The 19548-nt window shown below is 45.5% G+C and overlaps 1 protein-coding gene across 1 annotated transcript in view; it reads left to right on the top strand.

The window, feature by feature from the left end:
- LOC139231135 (short transient receptor potential channel 3-like) overlaps positions 1 to 19548 on the top strand; it is a 178991-nt gene that overhangs the window by 127239 nt on the left and 32204 nt on the right. The window contains exons 8-9 of the mRNA XM_070862492.1: positions 9913 to 10129; positions 10898 to 11131. Coding sequence (XP_070718593.1) covers positions 9913 to 10129; positions 10898 to 11131 — 451 coding nt within the window. The remainder of the gene's footprint in view (positions 1 to 9912; positions 10130 to 10897; positions 11132 to 19548) is intronic.

Genomic DNA, 19548 nt, shown 5'->3' with positions numbered 1-19548 from the left:
TAAGGGATAATCGGGTTTTGAGCGTCCTTTTCATGAGTAGCTCTGCGGGTGGAACCCCTGTGAGTGAGTGTGGTCGGGATCTATAGGCCAACAGGAGGCGTGATAAGCGGGTTTGTAGGGAACCCCCTTGGAATCTGAGCATCCCCTGTTTGATTATCTGCACTGCTCGTTCTGCCTGGTCGTTTGAGGCCGGCTTGAACGGTGCCGTTCTAACATGGTTAATTTCATTGCCTGCCATGAAGTCCTGGAACTCAGTGCTTGTGAAGCACGGGCCATTGTCGCTGACCAAGATGTCCGGTAGACCGTGGGCGGTGAACATTGCCCGTAGACTTTCTATCGTGGCAGAGGATGTGCTTGAATTTAAAATGTCACACTCGATCCATTTGGAGTAGGCGTCTACTACAACCAAAAACATTTTCCCCATGAAAGGACCTGCGTAGTCCACATGGATGCGTGACCAAGGCTTGGCGGGCCAGGGGCTAAGGGGGGCTTCCCTGGGCGCATGGCCCAGCTGGGCACACGTGTTGCACCTGCGAACACAAAGTTCCAGATCTGCGTCTATTCCTGGCCACCAAACGTGTGACCTGGCAATTGCCTTCATCGTGACAATGCCCGGGTGCCCATTGTGGAGTTCTCTGATGAACACCTCTCTGCCCATCTGCATGACTACGCGGTTTCCCCACAGTAGGCAATCGGCCTGAATCGAAAGTTCATCCTTGCGCCTGTGAAATGATTTAAATTTCTCAGGGCATGCCCTGTACGTGGCTGCCCAGTCCCCATTCAGGACACATTTCTTGACTAGAGACAATAGAGGGTCTCTATTTGTCCAGACTTTAATCTGACGGGCTGTCACGGGTGAGCCTTTGCTTCCGAAAGCTTCAACAGCCATGACCATCTCAGCAGCATGCTTGGTAGCCCCCTCAGTGGTGGCTAGTGGAAGCCTGCTGAGTGCATCGGCGCAGTTTTCGGTGCCCGGTCTGTGCCGAATTGTGTAGTCATAGGCAGCTAATGTGAGTGCCCACCTCTGTATGCGGGCCGATGCGTTTGCATTTATGGCCTTGTTGTCGGCCAAAAGGGACGTTCGGGGTTTGTGATCTGTCTCCAGCTCAAATTTCCTGCCAAACAGGTACTGGTGCATTTTCTTTACCGCATATACACATGCGAGCGCCTCCTTTTCTACTATCCCGTAGCCCCTTTCTGCCTGGGACAGACTCCTGGAGGCATAAGCTACCGGCTGTAACTGACCCTTGGCATGCTGCAACACACACCCGACACCATAGGACGACGCATCGCACGTTAACACAAGTTTCTTACATGGGTCATATAGCGTTAACAGATTGTTGGAACATAACAAATTGCGTGCTCTATTAAAAGCCCTTTCCTGGCTGTCCCCCCAGACCCATTCGCGACCTTTGCGTAGGAGCACATGTAGCGGCTCTAGCAGCGTGCTCAATTTGGGAAGAAAGTTACCAAAAGAGTTCAGGAGCCCCAGGAACGAATGCAGCTCCGTCGTGTTACGGGGTCTGGGTGCTCTCTGGATCGCTTCCGTCTTGGATGCAGTAGGGCTGATCCCGTCTGCTGTTACCCTCATCCCCAGGAATTCTACCTCTGGAGCTAGGAAGACGCACTTCGCCTTTTTCAGTCGCAGACCTACCCGGTCCAGTCTGCGTAGCACCACCTCCAAGTTGTGGAGGTGTTCTTCAGTATCGTAACCCGTTATGAGGATGTCGTCCTGAAAAACCACCGTCCCTGGAATCGACTTGAGGAGGCTTTCCATATTTCGTTGGAAGATCGCGGCGGCCGAGCGAATCCCGAACGGACATCTGTTGTACTCAAACAACCCCTTGTGTGTCGTGATGGTGGTCAGCTTCTTCGACTCACTCGCCAGTTCCTGGGTCATGTAAGCTGAGGTCAGGTCCAATTTTGAAAAAAGTTTGCCACCGGATAGCGTCGCAAGGAGGTCCTCCGCTCTCGGTAGCGGGTACTGGTCTTGGAGTGACACCCGATTGATGGTGGCCTTGTAATCGCCACATATCCTGACCAACCCATCCACCTTGAGCACCGGCACAATCGGGCTCGCCCAGTCACTGAATTCGACTGACGAGATGATGCCTTCCCTCAACAGGTGGTCCAATTCGCCTTCTATCTTTTCCCGCATCATGTACGGCACTGCTCTGGCCTTGTGGTGTACTGGTCTGGCGTCCGGGTTTATGTGAATTACTACCTTGGCCCCCATGAAAGTGCCAATGCCGGGTTGAAATAATGAGTCAAATTTGTCCAGGACCTGTGAGCATGATACGCGCTCCACAGAGGAAATAGCATTGACATCGCCCCATTTCCAGTTCATGACAGCAAGCCAACTCCTCCCCAGTAGTGCGTGACCATCCCCTGGGACAATCTAGAGTGGCAACCTGTTCTCCGAATCTTTGTGGGTCACGACTACCGTGGCGCTGCCTAGCACCGGAATGATCTGCTTTGTGTAAGTCCGTAGCTGTGCGTCAATCGGCGATAATTTTGGCCTCCTGGCCTTGGATGCCCACAACTTTTCGAACTGTTTGATACCCATCAGGGACTGGCTGGCACCCGTGTCTAACTCCATTGATACTGGGATGCCATTGAGGAGCACTTTCATCATTATCGGTGGCGTCCTGGTGTATGAACAGTATACGTGCTCCACATGAACTCGCTGAACTTCAGCTTCCAGCGATTTCCCCCAGTGTCCATTTCTGCAATTTCTGCAGGTATTTTGCTCATCTCTGCAAACTCCGGCTGAATGTATGCCTCCACGCCTCCAGCATGAGTTGCGGTTTGAAACAAAAGGTCCCTTGCCAGTCGATCGTCCCTGACTGCCCCTGTTATTGTCCTTGAGTGCACCATTAACAGGTTTTGATGGCCCCATTACTGGCCGCATTGTCCCTTGCAATGGCGTGAATCGCTGTTCAGCTTGCCATTGTCTCTGTCGAACTCCCCCTCTGGGTTCGACTACATGTTGGGGCATGCCTGACTGCCCTTGTCTGCCTGGAGAACTGTGTGCTGCTTTAACAATGTTGAATCTGTGTCCCAACCATTCCTTAACACAGTACCTCTCGTCTGTTCTGCTAGTGGCCATGCTCGCATGGTTTAAATCCCAGTTTCTTGTCGCCATTGATACGTCCTTACTACACAGTATAAATGCACACAAGGCCCATGCTTGAGAGAAGGTCAGTCTGTGACCTGTCCTTTATTCCTTAGCACTCAAGTGATGAAGGTGGGGGGAGCTTCCCCTTTTATACCTGAAGGTCCAGGTTAGGAGTGTCTCCCACCTAGTGGTCAGTGTTCTCACGGTGTACAACTTAGGTCAGTTTATACATGGGTTACAATGCTGGTTGAATACATGACACCCATGATCCTGAGAAGTGAGCAAGGGTGGGAAGCATAAACAGTGGGAAGCTGCAATTGTAGCCGAGCCATTCCTCTGGCAGAGCCAAAATCAACAAGTTAATAACATGACGGCCTACATTTACTGCACATGCTGAAATTGAATTGCTATTAACATGGCACAAGTGAATTTTACTTTTCCATACAATAAAAATTGAAGACACCAAAAAGATATTTAAGGATCAGATCTATTTATGGGTTATGATGTGCCAAAATGATTCTGAACTGAGCACAGGAGTTGTCTACTGATAATTCTAGTTCACGAATGCTTTGTCACTTACAGTGCAAAGTAATAATAAATTAAAAATATCTTAATTAGGTAGCTGAGTTTTAAAATTGCCAATGTAACAGATACACATTACTGGAATTGTATCTCTTGAGCAGGATGGTGAATAATTTTACATCCACAACACCTACCTCCCATTGAGGTATCCTACTGTATATGATTTCATGATCACAGTTTTGAAAAATTACTGAGATATTCTTGGAGTTGTTGCAAAGTGGAAGATCTGCTGTTTGAAATGGACAGCAAGGAGTATTCCAGAAAATGATTAATTTACCACAGGAGTAAAATTAGATTTGCCCTTTTGGCCTTCACTCCCAAGGATGGAAGCCCAGTGCAGTTCAATACTCTCAGCATTGGTCCCCTCCTCATTACTCACAGCCTCAACCTTGGCCTCTGCCACCATGAGCTGCTGGAACGGAAATGATTGTTTGATCAGTAAAGTAACGTGCATTGAATTTTTAAGTTTATATCATGGAAACAAAGATATATGTTGAAGTATCAGATGATTTTAAATGTCCTGAACAGGAGGTGGATGATTCACTAATATGCCAATTTGGCTTGCTATTTCCATATTTTGTCATTTAACAGAAATGAATCACCAGTGGGGTTTATATTCTGACTTCAAACTCAGTTGTAGCTTAGTTAACCTGTATTCACAAGTGCACTACTTGTTGTCACTTCCCCTCCTCCCCGCAATCCATCAATATGTTACAGAAGGTATAGTCATGGACATGCCAATTTTTGCAAGAACAATACTGTTTTGTTGGTCAAAACAAAAGTTGTTCTAATCATTAAAATATTTTTTCTTATAAGATGGCATGTGTTCTGCAGACTAAAATAAACTGAGAAAAATTCATAAACTATACTAATTATATTCTGGATATTATTTTTCAGATTCAATGATTTAATTAAATAGAGTTTCATAGCAAGAGTACAAAAATATTGAATTATGAATCAATGTTTTGTGTGATAATACTAATAGCTATTGCTGGAGTTCAATAGGTCATAGCATCTATTCGGCTGTTTTTATAGCAAGTACAAGTTCCTCATTACAGATTTTAACAGCTGCTTATAGAAAGGCAGACACACACTCAGATGTGCAGTGTTGTAAAGACTTTTAACAACTCTGCTGTCTTCATGTATGATGTTAGATCCTAAAACAATACATTGGGCCGTAACTTGCGGCCCAACAGTGCATATGAGGTCGTACTCGTTCAAAAGGGCTGTGCAAGTTCTGGGTTTCCGCATCCCCGGGAAAAGGGCATCCACGGGCGGAGAGTTGAGCTATTTGCTCAACTTCTGCCAGCAAATGTCCGTGAAATTTTTATGCCTTGTAAAAGCAGGCTTAAGGCCTGCTTTTACCAGTGTAAGGGCTCAATTTTCCCCAAAGCCGTTTTTTGAAGAGTTACTCCTGTTTTTTTTGGGCCCAACTCCGCCAAAAAAAAATCATCCAACTTTCCCCATTTGAATTGTTGATTTTGGCACCGCATAGCCTGTCCCTTAGCTTTGGGGGTGGAGCCGAAGATCTGCGCCAAAAAGATCGGGTTGCCAGGGTAACGAGGGACACATTGCGTGCTGAGGCTAGAAAGTGAAACATACAACACATTCTGGCTAGCTCACAGCAACCTGCACAAGCACCTTGCTGCAGTATTCCAGCATTAAATTATGCCAAAAGTCTATCCCCGCCTCCCCTCCCGGTGCCTGGTGTCGCTCCTAATCCTCCCCCTCGATGCCGGTTGCCGCTGCTAGCCCTGGTCGAAGCTGCTAGCCCTCATTCTCTGGTTGGCAACCAGTAACTAGTGGGGTGCCACAGAGTTCAGTGCTGGGACCCCAACTATTTACAATCTATATTAACAACTTGGAAGAAGGGACTGAGTGTAACGTAGCCAAGTTTGCTGACGATATAAAGATGGGAGGAAAAGCAATGTGTGAGGAGGACACAAAAAATCTGCATGTTGTTATTTAAATGGAGAAAGATTGCAAAGTGCTGCAGTACAGCGGGACCTGGGGGTACTTGTGCATGAAACATAAAAGGATAGTATGCAGGTACAGCAAGTGATCAGGAAGGCCAATGGTATCTTGGCCTTTATTGCAAAGGGGATGGAGTATAAAAGCAGGGAAGTCTTGCTACAGCTATACAAGGTATTGGTGAGGCCACACCTGGAATACTGCGTGCAGTTTTGGTTTCCATATTTACAAAAGGATATACTTACCTTGGAGGCAGTTCAGAGAAGGTTCACAAGGTTGATTCCGGAGATGAGGGGGTTGACTTATGAGGAAATGTTGAGTAGGTTGGGCCTCTACTCATTGGAATTCAGAAGAATGAGAGGAGATCTTATCGAAATGTATAAGATTATGAGGGGGCTTGACAAGGTGGATGTAGAGAGGATGTTTCCACTGATGGGGGAGACTAGAACTAGAGGGCATGATCTTAGAATAAGGGGCCACCCATTTAAAACTGAGATGAGGTGAAATTTCTTCTCAGAAGGTTGTAAATCTGTGGAATTCGCTGCCTCAGAGAGCTGTGGAAGCTGGGACATTGAATAAATTTAAGACTGAAATAGACAGTTTCTTAAACGATAAGGGGTTATGGGGAGCGGGCAGGGAAGTGGAGCTGAGTCCATGATCAGATCAGCCATGATCTTATTGAATGGCAGAGCAGGCTCGAGGGGCCGTATGGCCTACTCCTGTTCCTGTGTTCTTATGAAAGACCTATCTGCCCCCGATGCCAGTTGCTAACCTGGCCGAAAGGCCTCCCTCTTCCTGGTGCCAGTTGTCGCTGCTAGCCCTGGCCAAGAGGCCTCCCTCCCCCTGATGCCGGCTGCTGCCGCTAGCCCCTGGCTGAAAGGTCTCCCTCCCGATGCCGGTTGCCGCTCCTAATCCTGGCCGAAAGGCCTTCCCGCCTCTCCCCCCTCTCTCTCTCTCTCTCTCTGCTGCTGCTGTCCGGGCCGTGGAGCTGCATCTGCTGCACTGATTCTCTTATCTACGCCGATTTTGTTAACTGCCCAGAAGGTTTTTCCAGAGTGGTCACATACGTCGTCCTAAGAAAAATTGGAGTAAATCGGAGTTGGACAAACTTGTTAAGTGGCCAGAATTGGCGCGGGTGGCAGGTTACGCCCCCAATGAGGTAAAAACATCGTAGCCCAAAAAAGTCCTACCTAAGTGAATTACGCTAGCGCAGAAACTTTGGGGATACTTGGAGATTTGAATTTGCTCCAAAAAAAACGGTGCACGCTAAAAAAACGGCGCAGGTAATTGGGGAAAATTGAGCCCATAGCATTTTAAAAAACATTTAAATTAATTTTTCAATCATGTATACATTAAAAAGCATGTGCAATAAAGTAAGGTTATTTTCAGCCCCTTTAAAACATCTAAATTTATTTTTCAAAAAATTAAATTTTTGTTTTAAATATTTAATTACATGGCATTTCAATTAATTTTAAATATGTAGTTTTTTTTTAAATTTATTTGATGTGTAGAAATATTTTGGTATTCCCATTCATATTTTTGAGGATTCCGTACATATGGAATCACCATAAGCATGATGTGTGAGGAGGACACACAAAATCTGCAAAAGGACATAGACAGGCTAAGTGAGTGGGCAAAAATTTGGCAGATGGAGTATAATGTTGGAAAGTGTGAGGTCATGCACTTTGGCAGAAAAAAAATCAAAGAGCAAGTTATTATTTAAATAGAGAAAGATTGCAAAGTGCTGCAGTACAGCGGGACCTGGGGGTATTTGCAAAGGGGATGGAGTATAAAAGCAGGGAAGCCTTGCTACAGTTGTATGGGGTATTGGTGAGGCCACACCTGGAATACTGCGTGCAGTTTTGGTTTCATATTTACGAAAGGATATTCTTGCTTTGGAGGCAGTTCAGAGAAGGTTCACAACCCAGACACGAGGGGGTTGACTTATGAGGAAAGGTTGAGTAGGTTGGACCTCTACTCATTGGAATTCAGAAGAATGAGAGGTGATCTTATCAAAACGTATAAGATTATGAGGGGGCTTGACAAGGTGGATGCAGAGAGGATGTTTCCACTGATAGTGGAGACTAGAACTAGAGGGCATAACCTTTGTGGAATTCGCTGCCTCAGAGAGTTGTGGAAGCTAGGACATTGAATAAATTTAAGACAGAAATAGACACGAAAAAGAAATAAGGGGTTATGGAGAGCAGGCAGAGAAGTGGACCTGAGTCCATGATCGGATCAGCCATGATCGTACTAAGTGGCGGGGCAGGCTCGAGGAGCCGTATGGCCTTCTCCTGCTCCTATTTCTTATGTTCTTATGATTGGGGATCCCCTTCTTTAATTTGTTGGGCTGGCCTGTGTAATCCCAGGGGTGCTTGCGAACCGCATTCACTCCTGGAATACATGGGCTTCTACCCACATACCCAGAGAGGCCTAGGACTGCGAATTTTCTGGACCTCCTGGTACATGGGAATTTTATTTGCAGATGGAAGGCATTTCCCCGCGGAAATCTTCCAACTGTTAATTCAGGGCCAATAATGCATTCCCAATTATCGAATTGGTAAATTTGCTATCTAGTGCAGAACTATGTTTCCCAATCAGAAAAGTCCCAGTTTCAACTTCCAGCCTGTGCTGGGTTAGTCTATCTTGGGGCAACATTAAGGGTGACATCACTGGCCACAGTACCATTGAGTTTAGGGATAGGAAAACAAATTAGCTAGGGTTCCTTCTCCTGGTCAATAAGTACATGAATCCTGCTTGAAAAAGATGTGTGTGGATTTCAAAGGAGAACAGGATTGAGATTGGCTGTAATGCCCAAAGGGCTAATAGGCTGCAGACACTCAGGCCGGAATTTTCCCCTAAAAAAACAGGTGGGTTTGGAGTGTGGCGGGGAGTTAAATTTTTTAAAATGTTATTCCCGACATGTTCCCACCTAATGGAGGCGGGACGGGGAGACAGGCGACCAAAACGATCCCAGGGGGAGGTACCTTAATTGAAATATTATAATGAGGCTGGCAGCCTCTTTTTTCACCTACATGTTATGTTTCATTGCCTGTAGACGGGTGCTGCATCCAGGACATAAGTGGGCCCTTCTGGATCCAGGGCCCCTACCTAACCCAGCCCCCGCGATCGCAGACCCCCTCACAGGGCCTCCGATCGCGCCTCTAGGCCGTCGATCCTCACCATGACGCCTCCTCCCCCACCCCATGCTGAGGCTGGCCACAATCCTCCAATGGCTGGACCCTATCCATTCTCCCCTGGCTGATCCCCCACCCCCTCGTCGACTCTCCGCGATCCCCGGCCGACCCCCCCCCGAACTCCGACCCTTGGCGATCCTCCAACCCCCTCCCGGTCCATGAGCCCCTCCCAATCCTCCAACCCCCTCCCAATCCCCGACCCCCTGCCAATCCTCTGACCCTCTCCTGATCCCTGATCGCCTGCCTAACCTCCAGCTCCAACCGATCCCCAGCCGACAACCCCCCCACACTAATCCCCGACCATGTCGACCCCCCCCACTAATCCCCAGCCAACACCCAACTCCCTCACCAATCCCCGACCATGCCGAGACCCTTCCCAATTCCCAATTTTACACCTCCCCTCACCCCCAATCCCCGACCATGCCGACCCCTGACCTCCCCCTCTAAACAATCCCTGAACATGCCGACCCCTCGGTCCCTTCCCCCGGACCGACCCCTCACATCTGAGGACTACCCACCCGCAGCCAACCAGCCTCTTAATCTGAGGCCTCACATTCAAATGAGGCCGGCCACAATCCTCAAGCGGCTGTCAGCCTCCCGGGTTTCCCGCCTGCCTCGGAGGCCCCCTGCCCCAATCCCCCTCCCCCAATCCCCCTCCCTAGAGAAAATTCCAGCTTGAGTCTCTCGGCTCACACGTGGTATAGGGTGTCTGGCACCTATGGAACCATACCCCAGATGGGTCAACACCATCAGGGGAGCAAAGGGGGAATTGGATTTGAAAAAGTAATCAATTTCCAGTTGATTACATGTACATAGCCTCACTAGTGTGAAATTCAAAGTAAAACACTGGAAGAGCACTCAAAGCAACGAAACAATGACGACACAACACAACCAAAGCAAAACAGAAGAAACAAAACTTGATTTTTTTTTTATTTGAGCTTATTTATACCAGGTGGTTAAAGAGGAAAACAAATACCCCTGAGGTGAAATGACTGATGCTCAGTTTACTACAGGATAGATACATATTTTAATTTTTCCTTCTAGCTGGGGAAGATTCTAAGAAGTCCCTTCATGAAGTTTGTGATGCATGCAGCATCCTTCATCATCTTTCTGTGTTTACTAGTATTTAATGCCTCTGACAGATTTGAAGGCATCAAAACCTTACCCAATGTCACTGTTACGGATTACCCTAAACAAGTCTTCAGAATGAAAACCACCATGTTTACTTGGACGGAAATGCTAATCATGGTGTGGATACTGGGTAAGTAGCTCCGTTTCTGCGATACGTATGTAATAATATCTTTTGTGTATTTTTTTTTAAAGAATTATGGGCCCTAACTTGGTCAAAGCCAAGGCCTGCCCAAGTGCCACCCAAAAGACTGCCGAGTACTGCCAAGAGACCTGGCGGTACTTTGCCAGGGAGATTCCTCTAAAAGATTTGGCAGTGCTGCTCGGCGGGAAAAAAAATGACTTACACCGTGATTCTGGGCAGCAGTGGGCGGGAGCTCCCAATCTCGGCGGCAAATGTAATCCTGACCAAAGTGGCGCCGAGGATTGAGTCGGGCTCAGGGAGGGGGGGGAACAGCCAAAAATGTTTTTAAAATTTTTTAAAAGAAAAAAAAAACAATGGAAAGCCTTCAGGGGACCCCATCCATATAAATCGCTGGAAAAAATAAAGAAAAGAAGTTCACTCACCTTATTTTGAAGGTCTTCTTACTTACCGTCGGGGTTAGACCTGCTTCCACGTAATGGTCCTTCCTTCTGCTGCTGCCGACTCCTGCCCAGAAGAATCTGCCAGCTCAGCGGGCGGGAGGCCACTTACGTGACTTGCTCGCCAGCGGTCGTCAGTGGGCGGTTCCCAGCGGTACACCCCTCCCGCTGGCGGCAGACCTGGAGGAATCTGTCACCGAGGGGAGACAGATGAAAAAACTCAGCAGCAGTCGGCGGCAGCCAGTGGCAGTGGGCGGTAAGGCCACCAAGTTCGGGCCCTATGTACAAACTAATTGTTTAAAAAATTCTCTCTTTGTAGGCATGATGTGGACTGAGTGTAAGGAAATCTGGACAGAAGGGCCACGGGAATACATTTTCCAAATGTGGAATCTTTTAGATTTTGGAATGTTGTCAATTTTTATAGCTGCATTTACAGCAAGATTTCTGGCATTTCTGAAAGCTTCCAAAGCTCAGCAGTATGTAGACGAACATGTTGAGGAGAGTGATCTGTCGCTTGTAACACTTCCACCAGAAGTTGAATACTACACGTATGGTAAGGTAACATTGTATAAGTGAGTTTCATGAAACTACTATTTTGTTTGGCTTGTGTAGATATATTAAGGTATGCTAGTAATGTAAAACCTCTGAATTAACAATGTTAATTTTCTGATGATGATATTTGGACTGGGAATTTCCTTGGGACCTCTCCTGCTAAACCTCCGTAACTTTGGCAGTAGTTCAAAGGAAACCCCCATCATGTGCTTAAACATTTGGCCAAATTTTACTGTCGGAGTGAATTTAATGGCGTCTGCTGTTAGTTAGACTTGCCCTTGCATGTTTTCAAATTTTTTGCAAGGCCAATTGTTGAAAGTGTGAGCTGATAACGGCACAATGAGGAAACCTGGGCATCTGGGACCTGAGTGAGCAGGGCCGGCAACTGTGTATCTCCTTAACCGAATAAAGAGAGGAACAGAAAGATTGGATCAAGAGAGAGTAAAAAGAGATAAAAAAGGAAAAGTAAAAATATGTTTAATTTAAAATTTGACATATTAAAAATCTTCAACAACAATTAAAACCTGAAGAAATGAGATTCCACACTTTTACCAGTTAATTTTCAGTGTCAGACAGATTGATTGTTGCTAATTAACATTTATCACGTCATTAAAAGGGAACTTCGACTGGAATGGGCAAGACTTAACTTTCTTTGGTGAGTCTAGTTCGTATCTACTGTGCAAATAGAGCAACTTCATGACGTTCAATACATTTCAATGGTTATGCAGATAGTGAGATTTGTTTTCGTGAAGCTAACGGTGGAGTGGTGCAACTTTTGGATATTTTAGTTTAACCACGCATCTGCCCCTCGCCTGAAGTTGCTGTACCATTTGCACATAAATAATGGAGAGCACCATTAGCCTCCCCATTATTTTGACAGGAAAATCTGGGCCAGGGTTTTTGCCGAATTATCGCCCAAGTTACAGCAACGGAAAAGGAGAAGCCCTAAGGACATTTACCCCCAAGATTGTTTTAAAGAAGTGAGATCCAGCATACAAGCACTTTGACGTACTTCTATAGCCAGCAACGCCATGCAGATATTTTGACATCATTATTGACACTTCATGGAAATCATTGAGACCCAGGAAGAACATTGGGTGTAAAAATATTACACACAACAAGAGCCAACATATCAGCATTAAGATGTGTGATGCTGCAGAGTTCACAAAGAATCCGCTTTGATTATCTTCATTAGCTATCGTCTGCTCTGCTCACAATTCAAATTGTGATCATTTTGAACAATTGAAAATATTTTATCATTTTTAATCATGTAAAATGAACACAATGTGTAAATCAAGTAAATTCTGAGCGTATTTGCATATTTCCTATTAATTGATTAAAAACCCATTGGGTCAGTGCATCAGTGTGGCTGCAGAGATAGTTGATGCATTAGTTGTAATCTACCAAAATTCCCTGGATTCTGGGGCGGTCCCAGCAGATTGGAAACCGCAAATGTAATGCCACTATTTAAAAAAGGAGGCAGACAAAAAGCAGGAAACTATGGACCAGTTAGCCTAACATCTGTCGTTGAGAAAATGCTGGGGTCCATTATTAAGGAAACAGTAGCAGGACATTTGGAAAAGCATGATTCAATCAAGCAAAGTCAGCATGGTTTTATGAAAGGGAAATCATGTTTGACAAATTTGCTGGAGTTCCTTTGCTGAGGATGTAATGAGCAGGGTGGATAAGAGAGAACAAGTGGATGTGGTATATTTGGATTTCCAGAAGGCATTCGATAAGGTGCCACATAAGAGGTTACTGCACAAGATAAAAGCTCATGGGGTTGGAGGTAATATATTAGCATGGATAGAGAATTGGCTAACTAACAGAAAACAGAGAGTCAGGATAAATGGGTCATTTTCCGGTTGGCAAACAGTGACTCGTGGGGTGCCGCAGGGATCAGTGCTGGGTCCTCAACTATTTACAATCTATATTAATGACTTGGATGAAGGGACCGAGTGTAATGTAGCCAAGTTTGCTGATGATACAAAGATGGGAGAGCAAATTGTGAGGAGGACACAAAAAATCTGCGAAGAGATATAGACAGGCTAAGTGAGTGGGCAAAAATTTGGCAGATGGAGTATAATGTGGGAAAATGTGAGGTCATCCACTTTGGCAGAAATAATTGAAAAGCAAATTATAATTTAAATGGAGAAAAATTGCAAATCGCTGCAGTGCAGAGAGATCTGGGGGTCCTTGTGTATGAAACACAAAAAGTTAGTACGCAGGTACAGCAAGTAATCTGGAAGGCAAATTGAATGTTGGCCTTTATTGCAAGGGGGATAGAGTATAAAAGCAGAGAAGTCCTGCTACAACTGTACAAGGTATTGGTGAGGCCACACCTGGAGTATTGCGTACAGTTATGACTTATGAAGGTAGGTTGGGCTTATACTCATTGGAGTTTAGAAGAATGAGGGGTGATCTTATTGAAACTTATAAAATAATGAGGGAGCTCAACAAGGTGGATGCAGAGAGGATATTTCCACTCATTGGGGAAATTAAAACTCAGGGACATAGTCTTAGAATAAGGGGCAGCCCATTTAAAACTGAGATGAGGAGAATTTTTTTCTCTCGGAGGGTTATAAATCTATGGAATTCTCTGCCCCAGAGAGCTGTGTAGGCTGCGTCATTGAATATATTTAAGGCAGAGATAGATATATTTTTGGGCGATAAGGGAGTAAAGGGTTATGGGGAGCGGGCAGGGAAGTGGAGCTGAGTCCTTGTTTAGATTAGTCATGATCTTATTGAATGGTGGAGCAGGCTCGAGGGGCCAAATGGCCTACTCCTGTTCCTATTTCTTATGTTCTTATACCTGTTTACTTCCATGAACAATTTTGTGTATAGGCACAAGTCTGCAGCCAGTCTATTAACTTTAATGAACAGAATTGCTGCAATTAGCATATTTGCTAACTCTAACACTCAGAGCAAATTAAGGTCGCTTAAATTCAAAAAAATACAAAACTCAACTTAACTGTAGCAAGATGGCTGTCAGGGAACAGATGAGAACATTGGAAGATGGAAACAGGCTTGAAAAAGTGATGAAGGTGAAATAGTCTGTTTGAGGGAAGTCAAAAACAACATGCTCTACCCCCCAAAATTAGTACGGCAAAATTCAGAACTTCCAATAAAAACAAGCTGAAACCCCTTAAAGCAAATACTTCTCTGGACATAGTCTCTACATTCTGGGAAAAATACTAACTATGAAGTAAATTTCTGAGGCACTGACAATCATTATGAGGGAGTCAATGGACACTGGAGAGATATTAATAGATTGGAAATATACTAACGTCGTGTTCAGATTCAAAAAGTGTGACAAAACTAACAAGTATAGTCCTATCAGTCTTCAATTCGATGCAGAATAATGGAATCATTTTTTATGAGTAAATTTGAGGATTATAAGTACAACATCAACCTCGTAAACAACAGTCAAGATGGCTTTAGAAGGAATAGATCCTGCCTGAACAACTTCCTTGATTTATTTGAGGAACTGGGAACCCAAATAGACTGTGGTAAACCCTACCAAGTTGTGTAATTAGATTTTTTTTATTCGTTCATGGGATGTGGGCATTGCTGGCAATGCCAGCATTTATTGCCCATCCCTAATTGTCCTTGAGAAGGTGGTGATGAGATGCCTTCTTGAACTGCTGCAGTCCGTGTGGTGAAGGTACTCTTACAATGCTGTTAGGGAGGGAGTTCCAGGATTTTGATCCAGCAACTAAGAAGGAACGGCGACATACTTTCAAGTCAGGATGGTGTGTCACTTGGAGGGGCAATTGAGGTGGTGGTGTTCCCATGTACCTGCTGCCTTTGTCCTTCTAGGTGGTAGAGGTCGCGGGATTGGGAGGTGCTGCTAAAGAAGCCTTGGAGAATTGCTGCAGTGCATCTTGTAGATGGTACACATGCAGCCACGGTCTTGCTGCATGTGGGCATGGACTGTTTCATTATCTGAGGAGTTGCAAATGGCTCTGAACACTGTGCAGTCATCAGCAAACATCCTCATTTCAGACCTTATGGTGGAGGAAAGATCATTGATGAAACAACTGAAGATGGTTGTGCCTAGGACATTGTGCTGAGGAACTCCTACAGCGATGTCCTGGGGCCGTGATGATTGACCTCCAACCACCACAACCATCTTCCTTTGTGCTAGGTATGACTCCAGATTCCGATTGACTTCAGTTTTACTAGGGCTCCTTATGACACACTCGGTCAAATGCTGCCTTGATGTCAAGGTCAGTCACGCTCACCTCACCTCTGGAATTCAGCTCTTTTGTCCATGTTTGGATCAAGGCTGTAATGAGGTCTAGAGCCGAGTGGTACAGGCGAAACCCAAACTGGGCATCGATGAGCAGGTTATTGGTGAGTAAGTGCTGCTTGATAACACTGTTGACTACACCTTCCATCACTTTGCTGATGATTGAGAGTAGACTGATGGGGTGGTTATTGGTTGGACATATCTGGGTAGTTTTCTATATTGTTGGGTAGATGCCAGTGTTGTAGCTGTACTGGAACAGCTTGGCTAGAGGCGCAGCTAGTTCTAGAGCATAAGTCTTCAGCACGACAGCCGGGATATTGTCGGGGTCCAAAGCCTTTGCTGCATCCAGTGCGCTCAGCTGTTTCTTGATATCACGTGGAGTGAATCAAGTTATCAAGTTGGCTGAAGACTGGCTTCTGTGATGGTGGGCACCTCAGGAGGAGGAGATATGGATCATCCACTCGGCACTTCTGGCTAAAGATGGCTGCAAATGCTTCAGCCTCGTCTTTGCACTCACGTGCTGGTCTCCGCCATCATTGAGGATGGGGATATTCATGGAACCTCCTCTTCCTGTTAGTTGTTTAGTGGTCCACCACCATTCATGACTGCATGTGGCAGGACTGCAGAGCTTTGATCTGCTTCATTGGTTGTGGAATCGCTTAGTCCTGTCTATAGCATGCTGCTTCCACTGCTTAACATGCATGATACAGCTATGTTGCAGCTTCCCCAGGTTGCCACCTCATTTTTAGGTGCGCCTGGTGCTGCTTCTGGCATGCTCTTCTACACTCCTTTGAACCAGGGTTGGTCCCCTGGCTTAAAGCCAATGGTAAGAGTGAGGGATATGCTGTGCCATGAGGTTACAGATTGTGGTGGAATACAATTCTGCTGCTGCTGATGGTCCAAAGCGCCTCGTGGATGTCCAGTTTTGAGCTGCTAGATTTGTTGAATGTATCCCATTTAGCATGTCTCCATAATGACTGTGCGGTGGCCACTGCTACCAATGCTGTCATGGACAGATACATCAGCGCCAGGTAATTTGGTGAGGATGAAATCAAGTCGGTTTTTCCCTCGTGTTGGTTCTCCCACCACCTGTCACAGGCCCAGTCTAGTAACCATGTCCTTCAGTTGTGGTGTTACCGAGCCACTCTTGGTGATGGACATTGAAGTCCCCCGCCCAGAGTGCATTCTGTCTCTTGTTACCCTCATTGCTTCTTCCAAGTGGTGTTCAACATGGAGGAATACTGATTCATCAGCTGAGGGAGGGCAGTAGGTGGTAACTAGCAGGTTTCCTTTCCCATGCTTGATCCGAAGCCATGAGACTTCATGCTGAAGCCTCCCAGGGCCACTCACTGGTGTCAGCTGGTACCTACCACTGGCGTCAGCTGTGGCTCAGTGGGTAGCACACTTGCCTCTGAGTCAGAAGGTTGACACTCCAGTGCAGTGCTGAGGGAGTGCTGCACTGTTGGAGTTGCCGTCTTTCGGATGGGACGTTAAACCGTCTGCCCTCTCAGGTGGACGTAAAAGATCCCATGGCACTATTTCGAAGAAGAGCAGGAGAGTTATCTCCGGTGTCCTGGCCAATATTTATCCCTCAATCAACATAACTGTAATGACTCAAGAGTCGTGTTACTGTAAACGGCCTCAGGTGTAAACCTGATTCAACTTTATTCGCGCCCCAAAGTACCCGCGCTTATATACCAGTGACCGCGCACGCGCATACAGCCCGATGACCTCCAACAGTGGCGCCCCCTGGTGTCTGGTGACCCAAAGCATCAATACATTACAAAAACAAAAACAGATTATCTGGTCATTATCACATTGCTGTTTGTGGAAGTTTAATGTGCGCAAGTCGGCTGCCGCGTTTCCCAAATTACAACAGCGACTACACTCCAAAAGTACTTCATTGGCTGTAAAGCGCTTTGAGACGTCCGGTAGTCATGAAAGGAGCTATATAAATGCAAGTCTTTCTTTCTAAAGGATAAAACTTGGGAATGAACTAGATAATTAGCTGAAGAGTATTGGTGAGAGGAGTCATGTCAGGGTCGGAATTTTCATTCAGTTTTTAAAATCTTGAAAATAAAAAGCTGGTGTCAATAGAAGTGACCATGAAGTTGTTGGATTGCCATAAATGTCCTTTTAGGGAAGGAAACCTGACCTATACGTGACTCCGGTCCCACACCACTACTTGGATATGGTAGCAGTGTTAGGACTGCTACCATATCCAATTTATATAAGTGACTTGGACTCAGGAACTCAATCCAAATTGGTCACATTCACAGATGATACTAAACCAGGTGTGACAGTGGAATTGAAGGGAGCAGTTCAGAAATTACAGAATGATGAAGTTTAATGTTGACAAATGTGATTCATTGCAGATAGGAAGGATAAGTGGGTGACAAATGCATTGCATAATGGTTTTGAACAAGCTATTTTTTTCACTAGCTGTCCAAATGAACTTTTGGAGATTGTTTTAACTCCGATTGGGTGGGTAGGGCAAGTGCATATTTAAATGCCTCATTTAAATGCTGCCAGTCCATTTTCTGCCTGGAACAGGTAAGAAGAGAGCACAGAGCAGTTGCCAGCTTGCAGGTAAGTGGTGGGAAGGGATATCGGGGGGGGGGGGGGGAGTCACGAGGGAGGCTAAGTGGGGAGTTCTGGCCCCACAAAGGAAAGTTTTACACTTACCTTGGATGACCTCTTTGTCCTTCCTACCAGCTGTCCACCTGGTGGGAAAGCTGTGGAGGCTTTCCTTCTCAGGACCCAGTTAAAGTGCAATCGAGGTACCATTGACATAATAAGACCCCAATTTGCATAAATTCACGAGACTCCTGCCTGTTTTAAGTTAAAGTTGGAAATAGCAGGAAATAGTCCATTTCCAAGTGGGTAGACAACCTGCTCATCCTGTGAGGCGGATGGTGTGAAAATTAACCCATGAACTCAGTTTTTCTCCACCATTACCAAAACCATCTTTGCACAAATCAGGAAATTTAGCAGGACACTGTGGGGCTGCCCAAAGCTCCTGCATTGATTTTCCAATTAACTGCGTGTCAGTTTCAGGTCAACCTATTCAAAAATCAGTCAACCAATCTCTATGTAGTCTGTCTGATTTACGATTGGGAAACAACAATAAGCAAGTTTCTAGAATAAGTTTCATATGCCTTTTGAAAGAATCCAAATAAAATAAATTTAGCAGGTTATCTGATACATGTTCTGAGAGTTATCACATGAATGTGGAAATAAGAAGCGTTGCATATGAATTGTGGCAGTCTGTTGCAAGGAAGAAAAATAATTGCATTGCAGAATGCCAATGGTGCAATATTCTGTTCACTATTCACTTCATGTTCTAAATAGGTTTTGGAAATAACTACTTTAAAAAGATACGAATATACGAACAATGAAGTACAGGTCAAGCCTGTCCCACACACTTGCGATACACTTCACCCCTCCTGAAACCATGTGATATCCCGGGAGAGGCAAAAAAACAGAATAAAAATTCAGGCCAATTTGGGAAAAAATATCTGGGAAATTTCTCTCCGACCCATCTAGGCGATCAAAACTAGTCCAGGAAATCATATTGGCCCTGAATTTCCTGCAGTACCTACCTTCTGTAAGAGGTGATCTCCGCCCCAGCCAGAAACAAATCCAGCTCTCGCCTGTGCCCACTTCCACCACATGAGATGGCAGCTTGTTCCAGAGGTCCACTTTTCTCTGGGAAAAGAACCACCTGCTGACATCTAACCTAGATCTAGCCTTATACAACTTAAATTTGTGACCTCTGGTCCTGTCTAATCTATTTAATTGAAATAACCTGTCAACTGGAACACAATCTATTCCCTTCATTATCTTATAAACCTCAATCAGATCCTCCCGAAGTCTACGCTGCTCTAACGTATAGAGTCCCAACTCTTTTAGCCTATCTTGATAACTAAGATGCTTTAGATTGGATATTAGTTTAGTGGCCTTCATCTATACCTTCTCCAATGCTTCAATCTCACCCACCATGTAAGGAGACCAACACTGGACACAGTATTCCAAGTGCGGCCTGACTAAGATCTTGAACAAGGACAAAACAGTACACCTAGTCTTGTAATCAACTGTCCAATGGATGTATCCACAACATCCTATTTGCTCTAGCTATCGTTACATGGCACTGTTCAGCTTCCTTT

Source organism: Pristiophorus japonicus, chromosome 2 (assembly GCF_044704955.1).
Source record: "Pristiophorus japonicus isolate sPriJap1 chromosome 2, sPriJap1.hap1, whole genome shotgun sequence".
NCBI classification, from domain to species: domain Eukaryota; kingdom Metazoa; phylum Chordata; class Chondrichthyes; family Pristiophoridae; genus Pristiophorus; species Pristiophorus japonicus.
The sequence above is the reverse complement of the archived record's forward strand: the minus strand, read 5'-3'. Positions and strand labels throughout refer to the sequence as shown.